Source organism: Mobula birostris, chromosome 11 (genome assembly GCF_030028105.1).
Source record: "Mobula birostris isolate sMobBir1 chromosome 11, sMobBir1.hap1, whole genome shotgun sequence".
Classification (NCBI taxonomy): Eukaryota; Metazoa; Chordata; class Chondrichthyes; order Myliobatiformes; family Myliobatidae; genus Mobula; species Mobula birostris.
In genome coordinates, this window is record NC_092380.1 from 72,157,827 (window position 1) to 72,179,035 (window position 21,209).

The 21,209-nt window shown below is 41.7% G+C and overlaps 1 protein-coding gene across 22 annotated transcripts in view; it reads left to right on the plus strand.

Annotated features, from left to right (window-relative positions):
- Positions 1-21,209, plus strand: part of sox6 (SRY-box transcription factor 6) — a 618,625-nt gene that overhangs the window by 372,069 nt on the left and 225,347 nt on the right. For all 22 annotated transcript variants that reach the window (XR_011887772.1, XM_072272504.1, XM_072272513.1 and 19 more), the window contains one exon: positions 718-807. Coding sequence is in view for 21 of the 22 variants with exons in the window: in XM_072272504.1 (XP_072128605.1) it covers positions 718-807 (90 nt within the window). In the remaining variant the exon portion in view is untranslated. The remainder of the gene's footprint in view (positions 1-717; positions 808-21,209) is intronic.

The window sequence follows — 21,209 nt, forward strand, 5'->3', positions numbered from 1 at the left end:
CAAAAGTGCCTTGTTAATGAGAGAGAAAAATGGCCAGTTTGGTTAAAGCTGACAGGAAGGTGATAGTAACTCGAATAACAATGTATTACAACAGCAGTGTACAGATAGAACACCTCTGAATGTAAAACACATCAAACCTTGAAGTGGATGGGCTACAGCAACAGAAGACCGTAAATATATGCACAGTGGCTACTTTATTAAATATAAGAGATACCTAATAAAGTAGCCAAATTTGAATCAATCCATGCTTGAACCTTCAAATATGATAGTAAGAGGTAGCATATTTGTGTTGGTTGAAGGGAATATTGTCAGTACTGGGGAGTGGATTATTTTCTATTTGAGTCCTAATATCAGAATCAAATACTTCTGGATCTGATGAAGTTCTGGCTCAAACACTATGCATCTGATCAACCTCAGACACTGTTCTGTTTCTAATAACTATCACCTAACTGTCAATTTAGTCTGGACAAAAAGCTGCTTTCTTTTGTAGGTCCATGAAACCCATGGTTTACACATGGACAAATGGAATGAAAGTCTTGGCAATTATTAATGGAATTTACAGAGTTACTCTTTAGCATAAGCATTCATTTTGTTAGCAGAATATGTGGCTGTTCATTATTTCAGATGTTGGTCAAATGCCTTAACAGGATCACCAAATATTTTCACTGTTCAGCAGTAATGTTTCTTCTTAATAATATGTATTTTTCCCCTCTACAGAATCATCCTGTGTCGAGAAATTTCTCTCTAAGGACTGGAAAGAGAAGATGGCTGGACTCAATACAGGGGAGATTCTTGGGGAAATCAAAGGTACTCCATTATTTGGAAATGCTGCTTGATACTGTGGAGGAAATAGTTCATTGAGGAAAGCAACCTAACATAGAAAAAATGAACAACTACTCAAGATACTGTAGTTATTAATTATTCTTTTTTACTTAGCTTTTCTCTCTGGTAGATAGCTAATTTCTCCTTCATTACATTCTAAAGATATATTGAACTTGAATATACAAAATGAGTATCTAGTTAAAATGTTCATTGCCTGATCTGGCTGGATTACAAGAACCACAATCTGATCCAGACTTTCATTTGCAAAATCTCCTCATTACATTGGTATCATCCTTGAATAGAAATACATTCCAGTTTCTTTTATTTACAATTAGATTTTCTTAAATCCCTTCCCGCAATCTTCTTCACCCACAGCTTTAGCAAGTACATGTGAATACTCTTCACTTGCCTGGACGAGTTCAATGCCAATAACTTTCATTAAGTTTGACATCAAACAGATAAAGCAGTTCAATTTATTGGCACCCTATCAATCACCATCAACAATCATTCCCTTCACTGATGACACCCAGTTACTGCAGTGAACTATCTAGAAAATGTACTGTGGTTATTGACTCTAATGGCATCTTTGAAACGGACAAAGGACAGGGGCAACACAGGGTTACCACCAAAAAACCTTCCTAACTTGAAAATACATTTACAGTCTGTTGTGTCTGTATAACTACATATCAATTAAATAAAAACACACACGCAGAGGTGAGGTTAACTGGTCTATTGACTTTGCAGAGAGAGAACAACAGATGAATGTGCATGGGTAAGTTATCAATCAATAAATAGTGCTAAGGGGAGTCATTGTGCTAAAAGAAACAGATCCACATATTACACGTTCTTTCTCTTTAGATTAAGGTAGCATAAAACTGTATATGTATCAAAATATTTAATTTCCCTTGAACCATATTCACAATAACAGTTCATAACTAAATCAGTGCTCTATTTAGTTTAGAATATGAAATGCACAAAGTGGTGCAGACCCTGAGTGGTGCAAAAACCCAAAAATGTTATCCGTGTGGCAATTCCTTCCATGATACAAAGGACTGTTGGTTCAAAGAAAAAAATTGCAGTAAGTGTCACGGACAAGGTCACATAGAGAGAGTGTGCAAGGCAGACAAAAGGCACAACCAAAGAGAAAAAATACACAGAGTGAAACGCTTCAAACACAAAACTAAACAAGTGCACAAGTTGACTGAATGTGAAACTGAATCAGACAACAGAGAGTAAAAGGTGTGCTGTCATGCCTAGAACTGCATAACATTGCTGAAGCAGATTGTGAAATTAAAGGGATCACAACAGATGTGTTTGGTGTAAAATTGAAAGTGGAGCTGGATACAGGGTTAGGTTTGTCTGTAAATTCTAAAGCTAACTACAACAGACTGTTCTCTAAGCTACCATTAGAAAAAGACCTAAGTGAAGCTAAATACCTGCACAGGAGAAAAAGTGTCTCCCAAAGACAAAATGAATCTGGCACAAGCCTCAAATGGAGATTGAGGAGTCAAGCAGAAAGTTCCTCACAATCAACACTCACAAGGGACTGTTGCAATATAATTGTATCGTTTTTGGTGTTGCATCAGCTCCAGCAATTTGGCAAAGAGCAATGGTCCAAATGCTCCAAGATATCCCAGGAACATAATGCTATCTTGACGACATCATTATGACTGACAAAAATGATGAAGAGCACCTCCTGAACCTTGGTAAAGTGCTTACCAGGCTGAGTGAGTATGGTCTGAGCACAAAGAGAGAGAAATAAGAGTTTTTCAATAATGAAATCTCATATTATGGACATGTCATTGACAAGAATGTCTTACATAAGTCACAACAGAAGATTGAAGCAGTGTTGTAGCCACCCAAACTGGAATATGTGTCACAACACAAGGTCATACTTGGGCCTTGTATACTACTACCACCGGTTTCTCCCAAACCTTGCTACAGGGCTGCATCCATTGAACACACTGTTGCAGAGAGGAGCAAAGTGGGTTGGTCAGAATGTGCCCTGGCCAAGAAACATCTGTGGAAGATTTTAATAGTTGGGAGAATCTTGATCAGCTTTATTGGACGTCAAGACCTTCTCCATTTTCAAATGTTTCTGAATCTCTCCCATAACCAGAAGTACAAAAGTTATTAAAAATAAAATTAAAAGAAATAAAATAAAAATAAAAATACCATTCATAAAAAGATGCTCTCTATCTATCCTGCAGCCTTACTATCCTCAATGATGTTGTATCGTGTGCCAGAATCAACTAGAAATGCCAGGATATCCCCGTAGGGTGCAATCCATTGATTTCTTTATCGCCAACATTATAGAACAGCTTCCCCACAGCGCTGAAGTCTGCCCCTGTTACACCCCTTTATCCTGTTTCACATGTTTCAGCTTGATTTCCTAATGAGACTCCTCTGGTACTATCGTCCCATCTCTCACAAAACAGCTCCTGACTGTTTAGTAAACTAACACTCATTTCCAATCTCTGTTTCCACCGCATTGTTTTCAAATGTGCTGTGGCCTGTCTCTCTTAAAATACCGTATTTGAATCCTTCCATTCAATTTAATGCTTCAACTTTACCCACAATGATTCCACAGCTTAAAAATTATGACTTGCCGCAGTGGCAGACCCGGCCTTCTGACTTCTTTGATCTGCTTTTATTCTTTCCATCGGTTAATCACACTACCCTCCTCCAGCACCTCTTTGCCCGCTAATGTCCGACTGAATGGGGCCTCACTGATTCAGTTCAGTCCAGTGTGTACAAGGACTCATCCAGAATGACAATGTCTCCTGCTCCCTGGCCATAACCTCTAAGATCTGTCTTTCTCTCCACCTTATATCACATTAGCATGCTGCCACTTAGCAGCATTATCCAAAAATATTGTATTGGTTGCAATGAATATTCTGTAGAAATCCAGGTCCAGTTTAACATTGTGTCTCTCAGCCACTGACACTGTCTCCAAATGGTCATACAAGATTGCTAATATCCAATATTCAATGAGCTGAGATTTCTTCCAAATAAATGTTGGGGACTCTGAATGTGTTGTCTTTATATCTTTCACTAATTATCTTTTCTAACTTTCACTCTGCCAGCTGTCTGAACCAAAATCAGAATGTTATTATTGAGGGTCATTTTTGACCTGAGATGGTCTTCTTTCCATTCCATCACCACATCTACTTCCTTCTATCTTTGTAATATTGCTCATTAATGCCCTGCTTAGGTTAATCTGCTTCTGATTGATCACTTCCTGATTGACCTGTAGACATCAATTCCAAAGCACTATATTCTACAAACCAGAGTTTTGAGATAATGCAGAATTCTATTGTCAATGTCCTAAGGCAATAGTTCCCACATGTCCAAGCCCCTTGTTCTCGATAGTTATTGCTTAACAACTGCATTGTCCATTGTCATTGACCATTGTCAAAAGTTAACCATTGCCATTCTTGTCTTTAGTCCTTCCTTGGGGTTATTCATTTCTAAGACTGCTATGTTATCCCAGTTCCGGTTCTCTTTGCTATCATTGATTTTAACCATTCTGCCTCTGGCACCCATGCCTTCAGTTGCCAAGACATTCATATTTACAGTTCACTCACTAAACCTCTCACTTGCTCAATCTCATTATCTTCCAGCTAGGCACTACTTAGAATATAGAACACTACAACAGAGTATAGGCATTTTGGCCCACGATGTTGTGCCAACCTTTTAACCTAATCTGAGATCAATCTAACACTTCCCTCCCATACAGCCCTCCATTTTATTTCCAGTTCAAGTGTCTCTTAAATGTCTCTAATGTAGCTACCTCTACCATCACACTTGGCAGTATGTTCTAATTGAAACCGATTTATTCAAATCTAAACAACAGGAATTCTGCAGATGCTGGAAATACAAGCAACACACATCAAAGTTGCTGCGTTCACCAGCAACTTTGATGTGTGTTATTCAAATCTAATTTCTCTTTGTGTAGTTTCATTTCAATCTTGCTGATAATATGACTATGAAGTACATTTGGATATTTTACTTTAATAAAGGCGTTATTTAAATATAACTTGTTGAAATTGACCTAAGTAGGAATATAAAACTTGATTCCTCACAAAATTTGATTGCATGCTGTCCATATTCACTGAGATTTTTGCACAACATAATGGTGGTTGCTTTACCAGTTCAAATAATCCATTCAGAACTCCCTACGTATGACTGGCTGCAACTCGTCAGCCAATTGGATTTGTCAATTTTGCAGCAAACATTCAAATTACATCATGCAATCATTGTTATAACAAGGTGAAGATTTGATGTTGTAGACACTCTTTAAATGAGCTTGCGTTTTGTTCTTGAATCTAAGAGCTCATTGTTTATCAGGGGTCCCCAACCTTTTTTGCACCGTGGACTGGTTTAATATTGACAATATTCCTGCGGACCGGCCAACCGAAGTGGGGGAGGGTGTTCAAGTTGGGTTAAACTCACCTCAACATGTCTTTTACAGTTAGGGTTGCCAACTTTCTCACTCCCAAAAAAGGGACAAAAGTAGCAGTCAAATCCCGGGACACTTGTGGTTTCCCCGAGGAAGACTACCATGACCATGAAGCCTTGCGCAGGCACCTGTGTGCGCATGTATAATGTGCGCATCTGTGATGTGCGCATGTGCGTACGTGTCGATTTTTTTCCACAAATTTGTTTTGGCTTAATCTTTCTGACTATACTGTACATACATTATTTCTACTTTATATAGGCTGTGTATTTATCATATCATTCCTGCTTTTACTATATGTTAGTGTTATTTTAGGTTTTATGTGTTATCTGGTACGATTTGGTAGGTTATTTTATATGTCTGGGAACGCTCAAAAAATTTTCCCATATAAATTAATAGCAATTGCTTCTTCGCTTTACGCCATTTTGGCACAAAAGGTTTCATAGGAATGCTCTACCTTAGCGGGGGAAATACGGGACAAGGGCGGTCCTGTATGGGACAAACCAATTTAGCCCAATATACGGAATATCCCGGCAAATAAGGGACAGTTGGCAACCCTATCATCAAGTTCAACAGTGTGTGACAGGGAATGAGGAAAAGGTGCACCTGACTCATATTGTTTCCTTGCGGCTCGGTAGCACATGCCTTGCGGCCCGGTGATTGGGGACCGCTGGTTTATGTAGACTGAGATTTCATTGAGGGAGGAAAGGAAAATGCACAATTCTTTTAATCTGTGTTTAGTAACTCTGATGTTTATAGCTCATCAGCTGCACACCTCCAGTTAGATGTCCAGCTGAAACTGGGCATGGAATTTGGATTACAAGCAACTTCCAACAAACAGAAAAGGAATACTTCCCATGATGGGACCAAGCTTTTGAGAGGACATAGTGACAATGAAAATAAAAATCCTAAATGTTTCTTTCGAACAACAGCCCCTCCTTCCCCCAAAAAGATTGTAAAAACAGTCTCTCTTGACATGGCCCCTATTACTGAGTGTCTTACACATCAGAGAAGCCTCAATGATGAGGTAAGATAACAAACTAGATCATAATATTAGACATCTATCTATGAAGTTCCGGCAATTGCAACTGCTTTAGTTAATCATTTGCCATTTGACTCAGATAAGGTCAGCGCTGATCTCTATATTTAAGTAAATTCTTCAGATGAATCCTTGTATAAATAGATTGATTAAAATTGCAAGTTAAAATCACAGGATGCAGTGAGTAGCTCTCCTGCTTAGTGACTGCTGGTGGATAAAAGCACAAAACAGGTCTAAATTATGGATCTTAATGATGCTTTGTAAAACATACACACACACACACACACACATACACACACACACACACACACACACAGGACTTTCACACTTTCCAGGGCCCAAGAGCTTATTGCTGACCTCAGCTTTCTATATTTCTAGCATAGCAGCATAACCTTTCGGAAGGTTCAGACTGGTTTGTGACAAAGTTTAAACTTCTATTGAATATTTCTTACTCAAGTTTTTTTTTCTTTTTTGTAAACAAGTAAACAGTGGGGTCTTATTGGCCCATGTTTAATCAATGTAAGACAATATAGTATGTTAATTGGCCTGCATCAAATCAGACAATACAGGCTAAGTTATTTTAATCATTATGACTGTGTTCATGGAAGCTTGCAGACCAAACTGTTTTTGTCACTTAGCACATCAAACATAGTCACAAGTACAGCTAATCAATCAATAGTTGTGTATTTATGTACTCTGAGAGTCAGCCCTCACAGCATTAATTTTTGATGTCTGGGATCTCTGTCTCCTGAAGCATTTAGACCAACAGCATGAATTGTTTTGTTGCAGTGTGAAATAGTTTCATTTACTCTGTAGTGTTATTGAGTTTGTTGTCCACAAATCAGATGAGCAGGTTGTCCACTCCAGAAACCAAAGGTTAAGGAATGAATTCTAGTTCTTCTTTCTGTCACCCTATTTTTCTGTCATTTTCTTTGTCATTCCTTACAATCTGCAATGCTTTCTCATATTTATACTGTTTTTCAGCTAGTTGACATTATCCACATGTGATGTTTTTCAGAAACCTTTGCCGGGACAAAGTAATTCACACAGATGGTCTAAAAGCTTCTGGGACAGATATCCCATACATGCAAAAAAATGCTGTGAGAGCTGACTCTCTGAGAACACAAATATCCCAGCTATTGAGTGATCATATTGAATGTGTTTAATGTGCTAAGTGACGAAATAAGTCTGGTATGGAACTTTGCTTGATCTCTTTCACAATGATGCGAATAATTTGGCTGTAGTTGCCTGGTTTGAAACAGGCCAATTAATATAACCCTATTGTCTTACATATGGCTGATGCAGATGAAAATGTCTCATGGTCACTTCACTTTGCAAATCATATCTCTTGAGTAGTCAGTCTCTTACTACGAACAAGCAGCCTGTGCTCTGCAGACAGTGTTGTTTGTTTTGCAAAGTTGCCTTCAGATGGATTATTGCTGGTGATTTACATGAAAATGTGGTTCTTTCCAGAATGTTTCACGTTTACAACAAGAAGCTGAGCAAGGAATATTGGTTAGAAGTTTAACTTTGTTACATACAACCTGACCCTTTGGAAATGTCATGCTACTGTGGTAGAAGCTGAGGTTAGCAATAAGTCTCTCAGGCCCTGAAAAGTGAAAAGCCGTTGTAGTGTTTGCAAACAAAGGGAGATACTGCACATATATTGAAGGCCACGAGGAACTACATTATTAGAGTTATAGAAAGCATACAATACAGAAATAAAGACAAATGATTAATAAATAGTAGTAGATAAAACAAAATAATACTTATCATCCATTTAATGAGCCGATCTGCACATGCCAGAAGGGAACCACAGATCCAATAACCTTTCACGCACGCTTCTCTCTCTCCCTTTGCCCTTGTCTCTATCTCAACTCCTAGCACTAGCACTAGTTGCTATCCAACATGAGAGAAGATTCCCCCTTATTGCCCCTTTTTACACTCTTCGAGACACCTTTTTTTGTCTCTCACAACTTTTGGCCTAGGCATACATAATTAAAAATAAAGACAGCAGGTATGTAAGGGAGAAAACATTCTTCACTGGTATCTAATCTTAACAATGTGCATTCAAAATAAAGACATACTATTGGTCATGTTACGTACTCCGTAACTGGGTTGCCAAACCAGCAGAAATGGATCACTCGGTTGGAGTCTGGATTACTAGAACTAAGAAAGTTTTATTAAAGAAACAAGCAACACAGTACTCTAATCAAAAGGATAATAAATGCAATAGTTCAGCAATGATAAACACACATGTACACAGAATTAAGATAACAGGATCAATCAAGCTCTATCGTTGTCTAGGGGTAAATGACCAGTTTCAAAGTGACGCAAAGTTCAGTTCAATTTAGTTCAGTTCAGTTCGCAGTAATCGCTGCCGTCGGAGATGGACAGTGGGGGGAAGGAGAGAGAGAGCAAAATGAATGAATATTCAAACGGCTTCCACACAGACCTTCGACATTCTTCTCAGTCAGCTTTCGTGCGAGCCCTTTGCGATGTCATCTGAGGTCACCGACCGTGACCCCTCCGTTTCCAGATACGATTGTTTCTCTGCGGTGAACCTGGCACCCAGGCAAGGGTGGACACACACCAGGTTCCCGCCGATCGTGCCTTTCCACCCTGTGCATCTATGGCTTGTCCCGCGACCAGCCGTTCAAAACTTCCCACCGACTTGTGGGAGACGCACCGCTTTCAGGGTCTCGTTACCTTGGGGTGTCGTGCGTGCCCTGCCTTAGCGAACCTGTCCCTTTTTATCCCCCTGCTGGGGTATCGCCTGTCCATCACTTCAAACAGTTCAGGGTTCAAAGGGGGAGCCGATCTTGACAGCTCTCCTTCCGTTAAACTCTCCCGTCCCTTCATTAACATCTCCAAGTGCTGCTCCATTGTTTTCCTTATCTCTCTCTCTCCTGAAGACAGGTGGTAGACCAACTGCTGATCCCACTGGTGCCAGCACAGGACAGCTAACATCTTAATCTATGTGTATTCTCGTCACACTTCCCACCTTTAAGGATTTTTACCGGGGTAAAAATTACAAAAATGAATACATTATTTGATACACACAAATACACATCTTTATAAGCTATTAGGCTAATACAGCGAATTTGAAGTTGTCAACACCTGACAGCCAGTCAGCCATCACATTTTCTGTTCCTTTTATATGTGTTATTAATAATCCCTTAGACCAGGCTCCAACTTAGCAAACTTCATAGTGGCCAAAAACACTGATGAATTGCGATCAATGTAACCTCTCATTGGGTTTCGTCCCGGACCACAATAACAAGGGTCGTCCCATTCCGGCTTAGTTTTATCTCACAAGGGCTTAGTAGGAGGGGGAGGGGTAGTGACCGCAGAGTTATTGCAAAACTTCCTACAGTACCCCACCATCTCCAAGAGCCTTCTGAGGGCCCTCTTGTCTGTCGGGGTTGGGATGTCAGAGATAGCCCGCACTTTAGCTTGCATCGCTGCCAGCTGCCCCTGTGCCACCACAATTCCCAGGTAAGTGACCTTGGTGAGGCCGAACTCATTATTTTCAAGGTTCACTATCAAGCTGGCTTCAGATAGCCGTATCACATCGCCAATACACACTTCTGTGTTCGTTAGCCCTTTCGTCACTGATTTACTCATTCTATAGGGCTGGTGTTCGCTAGGCTGACCTAGCATAACTAACACCACCCAAAGTCCCAGTTCTTTGCATCGCCTCGGGACAATCAAACACACGTGTGTGAGTCATTTAATTACTTCCCCTGAAGAGTCGCTTTGTTCAGGGATTAAGGGAGAGACCTTATCAGCAGAGCTGGCCAAAACAATAGCCTTCTCCCATCTGGTCGATACCATACTCATCTTTTCAAAATGGTTTTTTTCTCTTGTCAGGGGGACCCTAGCTTCATTGATTTCCGCGTTAACACCGACTAGGTTTGTTAGCATATCAAAAGCCTGTGACTGTCTCAGTTCGCTTCGGCCATAATCAATAACATCCTTCCTCCGGTGCAGCCGGTAAACCTCTTTCATGATTCCACCAACTGTTTCCTCCAGCACCGCAAAATGTCCACCGGGGGGTACCTTGTGGGCCAGGTTAAAAATCTCATCCCCATAACTCTTTTGCACCACCCCCCATTCCTCATCTGCGGGTACGGTACTTGGTCTCCCTTTCTTCCTTAGCACTTCCTCCTCCACACAATAGCCTACTGGTTCCCTTGTTAATTCTGCGTTAGAGAGAGCTGTCTCCGCCAAAACCATCAGCCCCTCGTCTCGCTCCTGCACCTGCACAAATTCCTTCCTGGCTAATGCAAAGTCTGTCTCAGCTCCCTCACTACCTCTTGTTTCAGTACACTCCTTCTTTTCACTTTCTACCCCTTTCTCGTACAAGGCTGGCAGAAACGTCTCAGCTAAATTTACTACCGCAGTCCCGTGATGAACCTGTGAGTCCATGGGCGGGGCCTCAATGCTGGCAGGCTGACCTGTCAATCTCATGGCTGGGAACACGATTCCCCTGGCAGGGTCATTACCGAGCAAGACTTCCACGCCTTTCATCGGTAATTCGGGCCTCACCCCGATCGTGATTAGTCCAGAGACCAGGTTGCTTTGTAAGTGTATCTGGTGCAAAGGGACGGCCTCTGTCCCTTCCCCAATACCTTTGACCTTGACCTCCCCAGTCTGGGTCTCTGAGCTAAACTCTAATACACTCTTCAGTATCAGTGACTGACACGCTCCCGTGTCTCTCCAGATCCGCACTGGAACTGGTTTTAACCCCTCCTTCACTGACACCAATCCGGCCGAGATAAACCTCTCACGCCCTTCCTGAACTTTGGCAGACCTGTCCTCCCCTAGCGATTCGTTTACCAGCTCGATACAGCCAGTCAAAATCGCCATTTTTCCTTTTCCCATCTCTTTCTTTGGGGCAAAGCACCTGGACGCAAAGTGTCCGACTTTCCCGCAATTATAACAGATGACCCCTGGAGACTTCCTACCAGACTGTTCCTGGTCTACCTTATCCTTCTCACTAGTCCCCGGCTTACTTTCTGACTTTTCTGGCGGACTCTCCCCGCCGTCCTGACTACCCTTCTGGTAGCCTTTACTTGGGGCAAACTTCATTTTATGCGTCAACGCATACTCATCCGCTAACTTAGCAGTTGCGGCTAACGTGGCTGCCTCTTTCTCATCTAGGTAGGGTCTCATACCCTCAGGGACACAACCTTTAAACTGCTGAATCAGGATCAGCTGTAGCAGTCTGTCATAATCCCCCTCTACCTCCTTCGAGGCGCACCAACGCTCACAATATGTCTGCATCTCATGGGCAAACTCTAAATACGTGTGGTCCCACTGCTTCCTCGCATTCCGGAACCTCTGCCGGTATGCCTCCGGGACCAACTCATAAATCCTGAGGATGGCCCCTTTCACCACCTCATACCTCTGCACATCTTCCGCGGACAAAGCCGAGTAAGCTTGTTGGACTTTCCCTTTCAGTACACTCTGAAGCAAAACAGCCCACTTATCCCTCGGCCAGTCCTGACTGGTAGCAACTTTTTCGAAATGGAGAAAGTACTGATCCACGTCGGTATCGTCAAATGGGGGAACCAGCCTAACCTCCTGGGTCGCCCGGAACCCTCCACCTTGGTTCGGCACGGGCCCCTGCTCTGCCCTTATCTTTAACTTCTCCAGCTCGAATTCCCTTTCCCTCTGTTTCTCCTCTCGCTCCAACTGTCTCTCTCTCTCTCTCTCTCTCTCCTGCCTTTCTAACTCTTCTTTCTCCAACTGTCTGTCCCTCTCTTTCTCTTCTCGCTCCAACTGTCTGTCCCTCTCTTTCTCTTCTCGCTCCAACTGCCGTACCCGGAACTCGTGCTCGAGTCTCAGTTTTTCAAGCTGCACCTGTACTGCGTCTCCAGCAGGTTTTTCAATAGACACCACCTCCAGCTCCCTTTGGGGAAACACACCTTTAGATACATAGTGCTCTACGAAAGCTCTGTGTATCTCCCCTCTCCTCGTTGTCGACTTCCCCTTAGCAAGATTCAACCGTTTGGCCACAGCTACCAATTCCGCTTTCCTGGCATCCTCTAATGCCTCCAAGTTCGGCACCTTTATAAATTCCTCAGCCTCCATTTCTGCTGTTTGTCTTTTCTTTCTTTCGGGAATTTTAACCCAATCAATTTACTCCGTCCCAAATTTAGCGTTCAAAATCGTGGACGAGAACCCCACTTATGTTACGTACCCCGTAACTGGGTTGCCAAGCCAGCAGAAATGGATCACTCAGTTGGAGTCTGGATTACTAGAACTAAGAAAGTTTTATTAAAGAAACAAGCAACACAGTACTCTAATCAAAAGAATAATAAATGCAACAGTTCAGCAATGATAAACACATATGTACACAGAATTAAGATAACAGGATCAATCAAGCTGTATCGCTGTCTAGGGGTAAATGACCAGTTTCAAAGTGACGCAAAGTTCAGTTCAATTTAGTTCAGTTCAGTTCGCAGTAATTGCTGCCGTTTGGGATGGACAGTAGGGGGAAGGAGAGAGAGAGCAAAACGAATGAATATTCAAACGGCTTCCACACAGACCTTCGACATTCTTCTCAGTCAGCTTTCGTGCGAGCCCTTTGCGATGTCATCTGAGGTCACGGACCGTGACCCCTCCGTTTCCAGATACGATTGTTTCTCTGCGGTGAACCTGGCACCCAGGCAAGGGTGGACACACACCAGGTTCCCGCCGATCGTGCCTTTCCACCCTGTGCATCTATGGCTTGTCCCGCGACCAGCCGTCCAAAACTTCCCACCGACTTGTGGGAGACGCACCGCTTCCAGGGTCTCGTTACCTTGGGGTGTCGTGCGTGCCCTGCCTTAGCGAACCTGCCCCTTTTTATCCCCCTGCTGGGGTATCACCTGTCCATCACTTCAAACAGTTCAGGGTTCAAAGGGGGAGCCGATCTTGACAGCTCTCCTTCCGTTAAACTCTCCCGTCCCTTCATTAACATCTCCAAGTGCTGCTCCATTGTTTTCCTTATCTCTCTCTCTCCTGAAGACAGGTGGCAGACCAACTGCTGATCCCACTGGTGCCAGCACAGGCCAGCTAACATCTTAATCTATGTGTATTCTCGTCACAGTCAATATAAGGGAAAACAAGCCATTACCACTTTCCAAGCTGACACCATTTTGTCTTTTGAACTTGCGTTTTAGTTTGGCATGTACCATGGAGGAATCACATTTAACTCTTCCTTCACAAGGATAGCACTAGCAAAGTAGTTCAGTGAATAAATTCTGTCATGAAACTGTAAGTATTTGTTCAGTATAAAGATTTTTCTCCCCTGAGCTTTAATAGAAATACTAAAAGAGGATAAAGCCACACCATATCTCTTGGTGAAAGAAGTAGAAGTAAGTCTTCTAGAGCTTGACATTGTTAGTCTTTTGCAGAATAAAGCTATACTAACATTGAACCAAGGAGACACAGGAATCTAAAATAGGATCATAAGTCCTTCCTGAATTCATTCATTTATAAAATACTTGACCTATTCTATTTTTGAATATATATTTACTCCAGTGACAGAAGAATGATAATCAGCTGAGAGAACATTCCGGGAGATGTGTTTATTAAAAGATTTTAATTAGACTTGAATACAGCTGTGGGCAAAATTGAATGAGATCCGAACAGGGGGTTGTTTTTATTCCCAGGCCTCTTGAAGCTTTTGTGAGAAATGACACTTTGCCTAGCTTTTAGTGGGAGCTCTTTACTTTGGAGGATAGAGGCTGTGCAAGTGGAAGATAACCTGAGGTCACTCTCCCTCTAGAACTCTGCAAGTTCCGTATTCTGTTAGAGCATTACTGTAGGAAGAGCATCCCTGGGCAACATGCCAGCAAGGCTGCATTAATACCGTGCAGTTTTAACTGATGGAATCCTTTCTGGTATACGATGCAGCAAAAGGAAAGTGAGCAAGGTAACAAACAACGAAACACAGTCGGCTTCTGTACATGAACAACCTTTGGAGAAAAGAAATTATTTTCTTGACAGGAGTGTTTAATTGGGTTGTTCATAATGTTCAAGATATTGACTGCATGGGACATGAATTGTAAGCAGCAGGGCTGGAGAGTAATGGAAAATAAAAATTCACCTGTCAGGAATTCAGGGTTTGCAAAGTGAATACTTAGTGTGAAGTAAATTGCAAAGTCTTTGTCTTTATTCACTTTGTTAAATTGTGATGACAAATTTGAGTATTTAACTTATTATCTTATCCTCCAATGAAAATCTTAATCTGTGTTATTTGATTTTAGCTGTAAACAATGCTTTTAAAGTAGGTATGCAAATAAAAGTAAAGCTAAGTCACTATATCATGACCTTAAATACTTTGTGGTCATTCTGGTCTAAACGAGACTTTGTTATAAAGCATTCATTTGGTCACAAACTCAATGGAAATCACATCTTTATGAATTTCACGGTGTACGAAGTCCATTCAGAATATAGAATTTAAAGTGTTTGCTTCATTATTTTGATTTTTTTCTATCTGTAAATTATTGTGTAGGTCCATGATATTTTAGTAGAAACTTTAGGCTGAAGGGCCCTGGGGTACCAATGAGGTGAAAAAAGAAAGTAGGATAGGTGGTGAAAAAAAATCATGAATTTGTGGAGATATGATAGTAACCTTGGGATTTAAAACCTTGTAGATTAAAGAATAAAGGGAGGAGTGAGTTGCATTTCTATCATTGCCATTTGCCTAATGCTGTATTGAATTTTTGAAGTTTGCCTGAGAACTATCTAGAGAGCTAAGTCCTCTTGATGTTTTGCATCAGTTGTACTGTGGTTTATGGTGTAGAATCTGGGTGAGTTGGATAGTTCAAGATCACCCTTGTTGTCCAATAGCTAATCAGCATCTTAGAGGTCATATCTTTTATGTTGTGAGGAAGAAAATACCACATATAGCTTTTTTTTTTAAATGACCCATCTGATTAATTTGGCTAGACTCATCTGAGCTGTATAGATCTGGAGAACTATTTATCCCACAGATGCTAAGGCTTGATTTTTAATGTATTTTTAAATAAATGTGCTGCCATTATCAGAAATATTTAAAACCATAGAATTATAGCTCATAGCAGCACATAAAGAGGCCATGACTTCCACTTTGTCCACAGTTACATTTTACTGAGGAGAAATGTTGATAGATTTTACAATGGCTGTCTTTAAAGACTCTCCAAAACTCAGTATTGTGGAGGCAACATATTTGGTTAGGAGGAATACTGTAATAATTTTGTCTCACCTTTTTTTCCGGAAGGTAGTTTACCATACCATAGAAACCATAGAAACTACAGCACAGAAACAGGCCTTTTGGCCCTTCTTGGCTGTGCCAAACCATTTTTTGCCTAGTCCCACTGACCTGCACCCAGACCATATCCCTCCATACACCTCTCATCCATGTATCTGTCCAATTTATTCTTAAATGTTAAAAAAGAACCCGCATTTACCACCTCGTCTGGCAGCTCATTCCATACTCCTACCACTCTCTGTGTGAAGAAGCCCCCCCCAATGTTCCCTTTAAACTTTTCCCCCCTCACCCTTAACCCACGTCCTCTGGTTTTTTTCTCCCCTTGCCTCAGTGGAAAAAGCCTGCTTGCCTTCACTCTATCTATACCCATCATAATTTTATATACCTCTATCAAACAGCTGTTTCAGACAATCACGTGAGTCATTCCTGTCTGAGAGTTTGTGTGAGATCCTGAACCTCTCTTGCTCTCATGTCTATTGTGAAAATACTTAGCAGTAGTTCAGGTTGACTTTTCTTCGTCTACTCCCTTCTCGACTGACTGCAGATTCTTACTTCCAAGCCAGTCCCTGTTGCTCTGAAAATATATTCAGAACTGAGAACTTGCTGTCCCCAAACTCAGTGAAAAGGAATGCTGAACCCTCCTTGTGGATGATTGCATAATACTGTATACCAATACAATGTTCCATGTGGCCACCTTTCTGCACAGACGACTTTCTCTGATTGTGGAAGTTTTGTCCCTAGGAAGTGGAAGGAATGTCAACCATACTGTAATAGAAGTATGAATGCATATCGTATATATTTTCAGTTAACAATTAAACTCTTCCTTTATTTCTCCGGTGCTTGATCCTTTCTTCCCTTTTGCTTTGCATTGGGAGAAATGCCTCAGAAGAGCCCGTAGCTTTGTTATCTTGGATTTGCGTTTGTTCTCTCAAATTTTGTTTTATTTTTCTTCAGGCCAGTAATGAAAGAAATTAAGTTTCAGTAAAACTGAAAAAATATCATCCGGTTTTAGCATTTGTAAATCTAATTATGTTAGGACAGAACAAAGGTCTTCCAACGTCTGCTTTCATCAATCTTGCTTTTATTTTTGGATTCACATACCCTACGGGGAACAAATCATAAGGGAACCACAGGAAAAGATTTGAGAAAGGGCCTATATATGATGTAGTAAATTGTACTGTCCGGTAGCCATGTGCTAGGTGAGATTTAGTTTTTGAATATTTTGAATTGGCTTCAACCCAACTAGTGCACCGTTCAAAATGTACTTTTAAATATTTATACGACCAGAACTGTTCTTAATGCTTATTTAGTTTAAACATCAGTTGGTCTATTCTGATTGTTTTTACATCTCCATAAACTATAACTATCAGTTTTTAAAATTATACCAGATGACTTCTTATGGTGTTTCTCACAAAAAATAATCATACTTTTAAAGCATTCAATAGAACAAACACCATTATGTTTCTCCTTAATTTGCTTTTGCACTTGCCTCATTTTTGAAAAAAACAAATTCTCATAACTTTCTATAGTTTGGTTTTCAGTCATCACTTTGCCTGTCACTTATCCAACCATCCTTGTACCATATAGCCTACATTATAATAAGGGACTACTTTATGTTTTAATAACACATTGTTGCATGTGCTGTTAGGCACGTATTGAGCATGTACTAATAGGCCTGTATTGATCTGTACGTGTGTGCCGAGTTCGGATTATGCCAGTAAAGAACCATGAAACTCAGCTCTCGTCTCCAGCGTTTTTATTAATAGCATTGTTGTGTAACCAGGCCACATATACAGTAAATTGGCGATGAGAATTATGAACTTACGTCTTATTGGAGCGCCGTGTTTTAGTTGATAACAACACTCGGAGGAGGAGAGAGAGAATCTAGTCTCATCTAAAGAGTGTGCGCTCATTGCACTAGCATAAAGGACATGTGAGTCAAAAAGAAAACGAGGAGAACGGGACTAAATTAACATAACAAAAATGGCGATGATTGGAACCATTACAGCACTTGATAGTGGCATTGAAGACTGGGCAACTTACATTGAAAGAGTGGAGTTATATTGTGATGCTAACAGTGTTAATCATGAAAAGAAAGCCAGCGTCTTACTCAGTATTATGGGAGCAAAAACATACGGGCTGTTATGGAGCTTGTTAACCCCTGAAAAGCCAGCTGACAAAACATTCAAGCAAGTAGTAGACACTCTCCAACAGCATTTAAACCCCATACCCTGGTCAGTACTGAAAGATTTAAATTTTAAAAACAGAATGAGAGCAAAAATGAAAGCATTTCTGAATATTGTGCTGAATTGCGCAAATTATCAGAACATTGTCAATTTGGAGCTGGTCTATCGGACACATTGAGGGACAGGTTAGTGTGTGGCATGCACTGTGAAGCCACACAGAAGAAGCTCCTGTGTGAAAAAGACCTTACATTAGAGAAGGCGCTGAACATTGCAATATCAATGGAAACAGCAGCACGGGGTGCTTCAGAGACACAACAAAAATCCCTGGAATATGCTACGAATAAAATGTCACTGAACAGAAATGAAGGAAAGAAGTGTTATCATTGTGGGAACATGTCACATGACCCTGATGACTGTTGGTTTAAAAACAAAGAATGCAGAAACTGTGGCAAACAGGGCCACATTGACAGAGTATGCAAAGCTAGTAAGTAGCAGATAAAGGACAAAATACAGAGAAACAAGAAACCCCAGAAAGGAAAATACAACAATGTGCACAAAATGAAAGAAAGCAGTTCTGAATAAAACGACTCAGACAAAAGTGAATTGTCTTGTCTGCAACTTCACAGCGTGAAAGAGACAGATGATCGAAGAGTAATTTGGATCACTCCACAAGTGGCAGGCGTGAGACTGAAAATGGAGTCGGACACAGGCTCAGCTTTAACAGTGATCTCTGTACACGACTACAAACGACTGTTTTCTCACATACCTCTGAAATGAACTAGATGACTGCTAAAGACTTACACAGGACAGAAAATGCATCCCAAAGGCAAAATTAAAGTGACAGTGACCTACAGAGACAAAACACAGCAGCTGAACCTCTATGTACTGAAAAATGGAGGACCACCGTTGCTGGGACGTGAATGGCTCAGGAAAATCCAGTTGGATTGGCACACCATCAAGGAACTAGATGTGTCAGCAAAGGCAGGCAGCAAGGCTACATCCAAGAGACTGTCACAAATACTTGCTGACTCTGAGGAAGTGTTCATGAAAGGAATAGGAACACTTCAGGGCATGAAGGCAAGGATTGAGATTGAGGAAAATCCATGTCCAAAATTTCACAAAGCCAGACCAGTACCATATGCAATCTGTCCTACAATAGAGGCAGAGCTGAAAAATCTGGAGCAGACTGGGGTCCTGTCAAAGGTGGATTGGAGTGAATGGTCCACACCTGTTGTTCCAGTGATGAAGAAAACCTCCAGCACAAAACCAGGAAAACCAAGCAAGGTGCGCATATGTGGTGACTTTAAAGTGACAGTTAACCCGGTTCTCCGCACAGTACAGTATCCTCTACCTCGTATTGAGGACATCTTTGCTTCCCTGTCAGGAGGGGAACATTTCACAAAAATCGATTTGACCCAGGCTTATCTCCAAATGGAAATTGATGAAGCTTCCAAGAAATACCTGACAATAAATACACACAAAGGACTTTACCAGTATAACAGGTTGGTGTTTGGGATAGCATCAGCTCCTGCAGTCTGGCAAAGGGCAATGGACCAGGTCCTGCAACGGATTCCAGGGACTCAGCGTTACCTGGACGACATCATTGTCATCGGCAAGGATGGCGAAGAGCATCTTTCTAACCTTGAACAAGTGCTCACTAGGTTACGAGAATATGGGCTCAGAGCTAATTGACAGAAATGTGAGTTTTTCAAAAAGGAAATCTCGTACTGTGGGCATGTGATCAACAAGGATGGCTTACACATGTCTCAAAACAAGATAGGAGCGGTGCTTAAGGCACCACCACCTGAAAACGTGTCTCAGCTGAGAGCATATCTTGAACTAATGAACTATTACCACAAGTTCTTGCCTAACCTATCCACAGTCCTACACCCACTAAATGCACTATTACAGACAGGGACACAATGGAAGTGGACTGAGAGCTGTGAGAAAGCGTTTCAAGAAACTAAAAGACTCATAACTTCAGAAGGGGTGCTCACGCACTTTGACCCCTCCTTACCAACCTGACTGGCTTGTGATGCCTCGCCCCATGGGATAGGAGCTGTGTTATCGCGCGAGTTTCCAGATGGCTCCGAAAGACCAATAGCCTTTGCCTTAAGAGCGCTAACTTCAGCTGCACGCAACTACGCACAGATTGACAGAGAGGACCTAAGCCTCGTGTGGGGAGTCAAGAAATTCAGTCACTACCTATATGGTCAAAAGTTTACGCTGCTGACTGACCATCAGCCTCTTGTGTCAATCTTCAACCCAAGCAAAGGCGTTCCAGTGATGACAGCACAAAGGCTTCAGTGTTGGTCTCTTTCCTTAGGAGGTCACAGGTATGATATTGAACACAAGGGGACCAAGCAACATGGCAACGCAGATGGTTTGTCACGTTTACCACTGCTGACTTCAGAGATAACTACACAAATTGATTCAGCAGAGGTCTTTCACACAACAATATTTGAACAGTTACCAATGACAAACAGACTCACTGAAAGGGAAACACGCAATGACCCTATGTTTTCAAAAGTATATGACATCACGGTAAAGGGATGGCCAGCGCAGGGTAATCACAGCGAGGAAGGAGCAGTTGTCAGTGTGTTGGGGAACACTAATGTGTGGCTGATGAGTTGTGATTCCTCCCAAGCTACGCACTAGAGTGCTGGAGGAACTGCACGAAGGGCACCTGGGTACTATGAAGATGAAAAAGTCTTGCCCGTGCCTAAGTGTGGTGGCCAGGAATCGATAAACAGATTGAGGACTTGACCAGGAACTGCTCTGGATGTCAAAATATCCAGAACACACCACCACAAGCCCCTCTCCATCCATGGGAGTGGCCCTCATCACCATGGCAACGAGTGCACATCGACTTTGCTGGACCATTCATGGACTCTAACTTTTTAATCGCTGTCAATGCACATTTAAAACGGCCAGAGGTCATCAGAATGAAGATAACCACATCAGAAAAGACCATTACAGTTCTGAGGACCATGTTCGCCAGGAATGGCATACCAGAACAAATCTGCACAGACAATGGATGACAACTTGTCTCTGAAGAATTCCAAAGGTTTGTGAAGAACAATGGAATCAAGCACTTTACATCTGCCCCTTATCATCCATCCACAAATGGCTTGGCAGAAAGATCATCAAGAAAACCATCAAGGCAATGGACAGCGAAAATCAGCCACTACAACACAAGATAGACAACGTCCTCCTTGCCTATCGTAATGCAGTACATGCAACCACTAATCAGACTCCAGCGATGATGTTTCTGAACAGGAACTTGAGGTCCCGCATGGATCATCTCAAACCAGATGTACGGTGTGATGTGGAGAACAGACAGTTCAAATATTTGAATGCTAAGTCAACACGGACCTTCAGTGTGGGACAGTCAGTTCTTGCACGTGATTACCGGACTAAAAAGTGGCTGCCAGGTACCACTTCTGCCGTAGACGG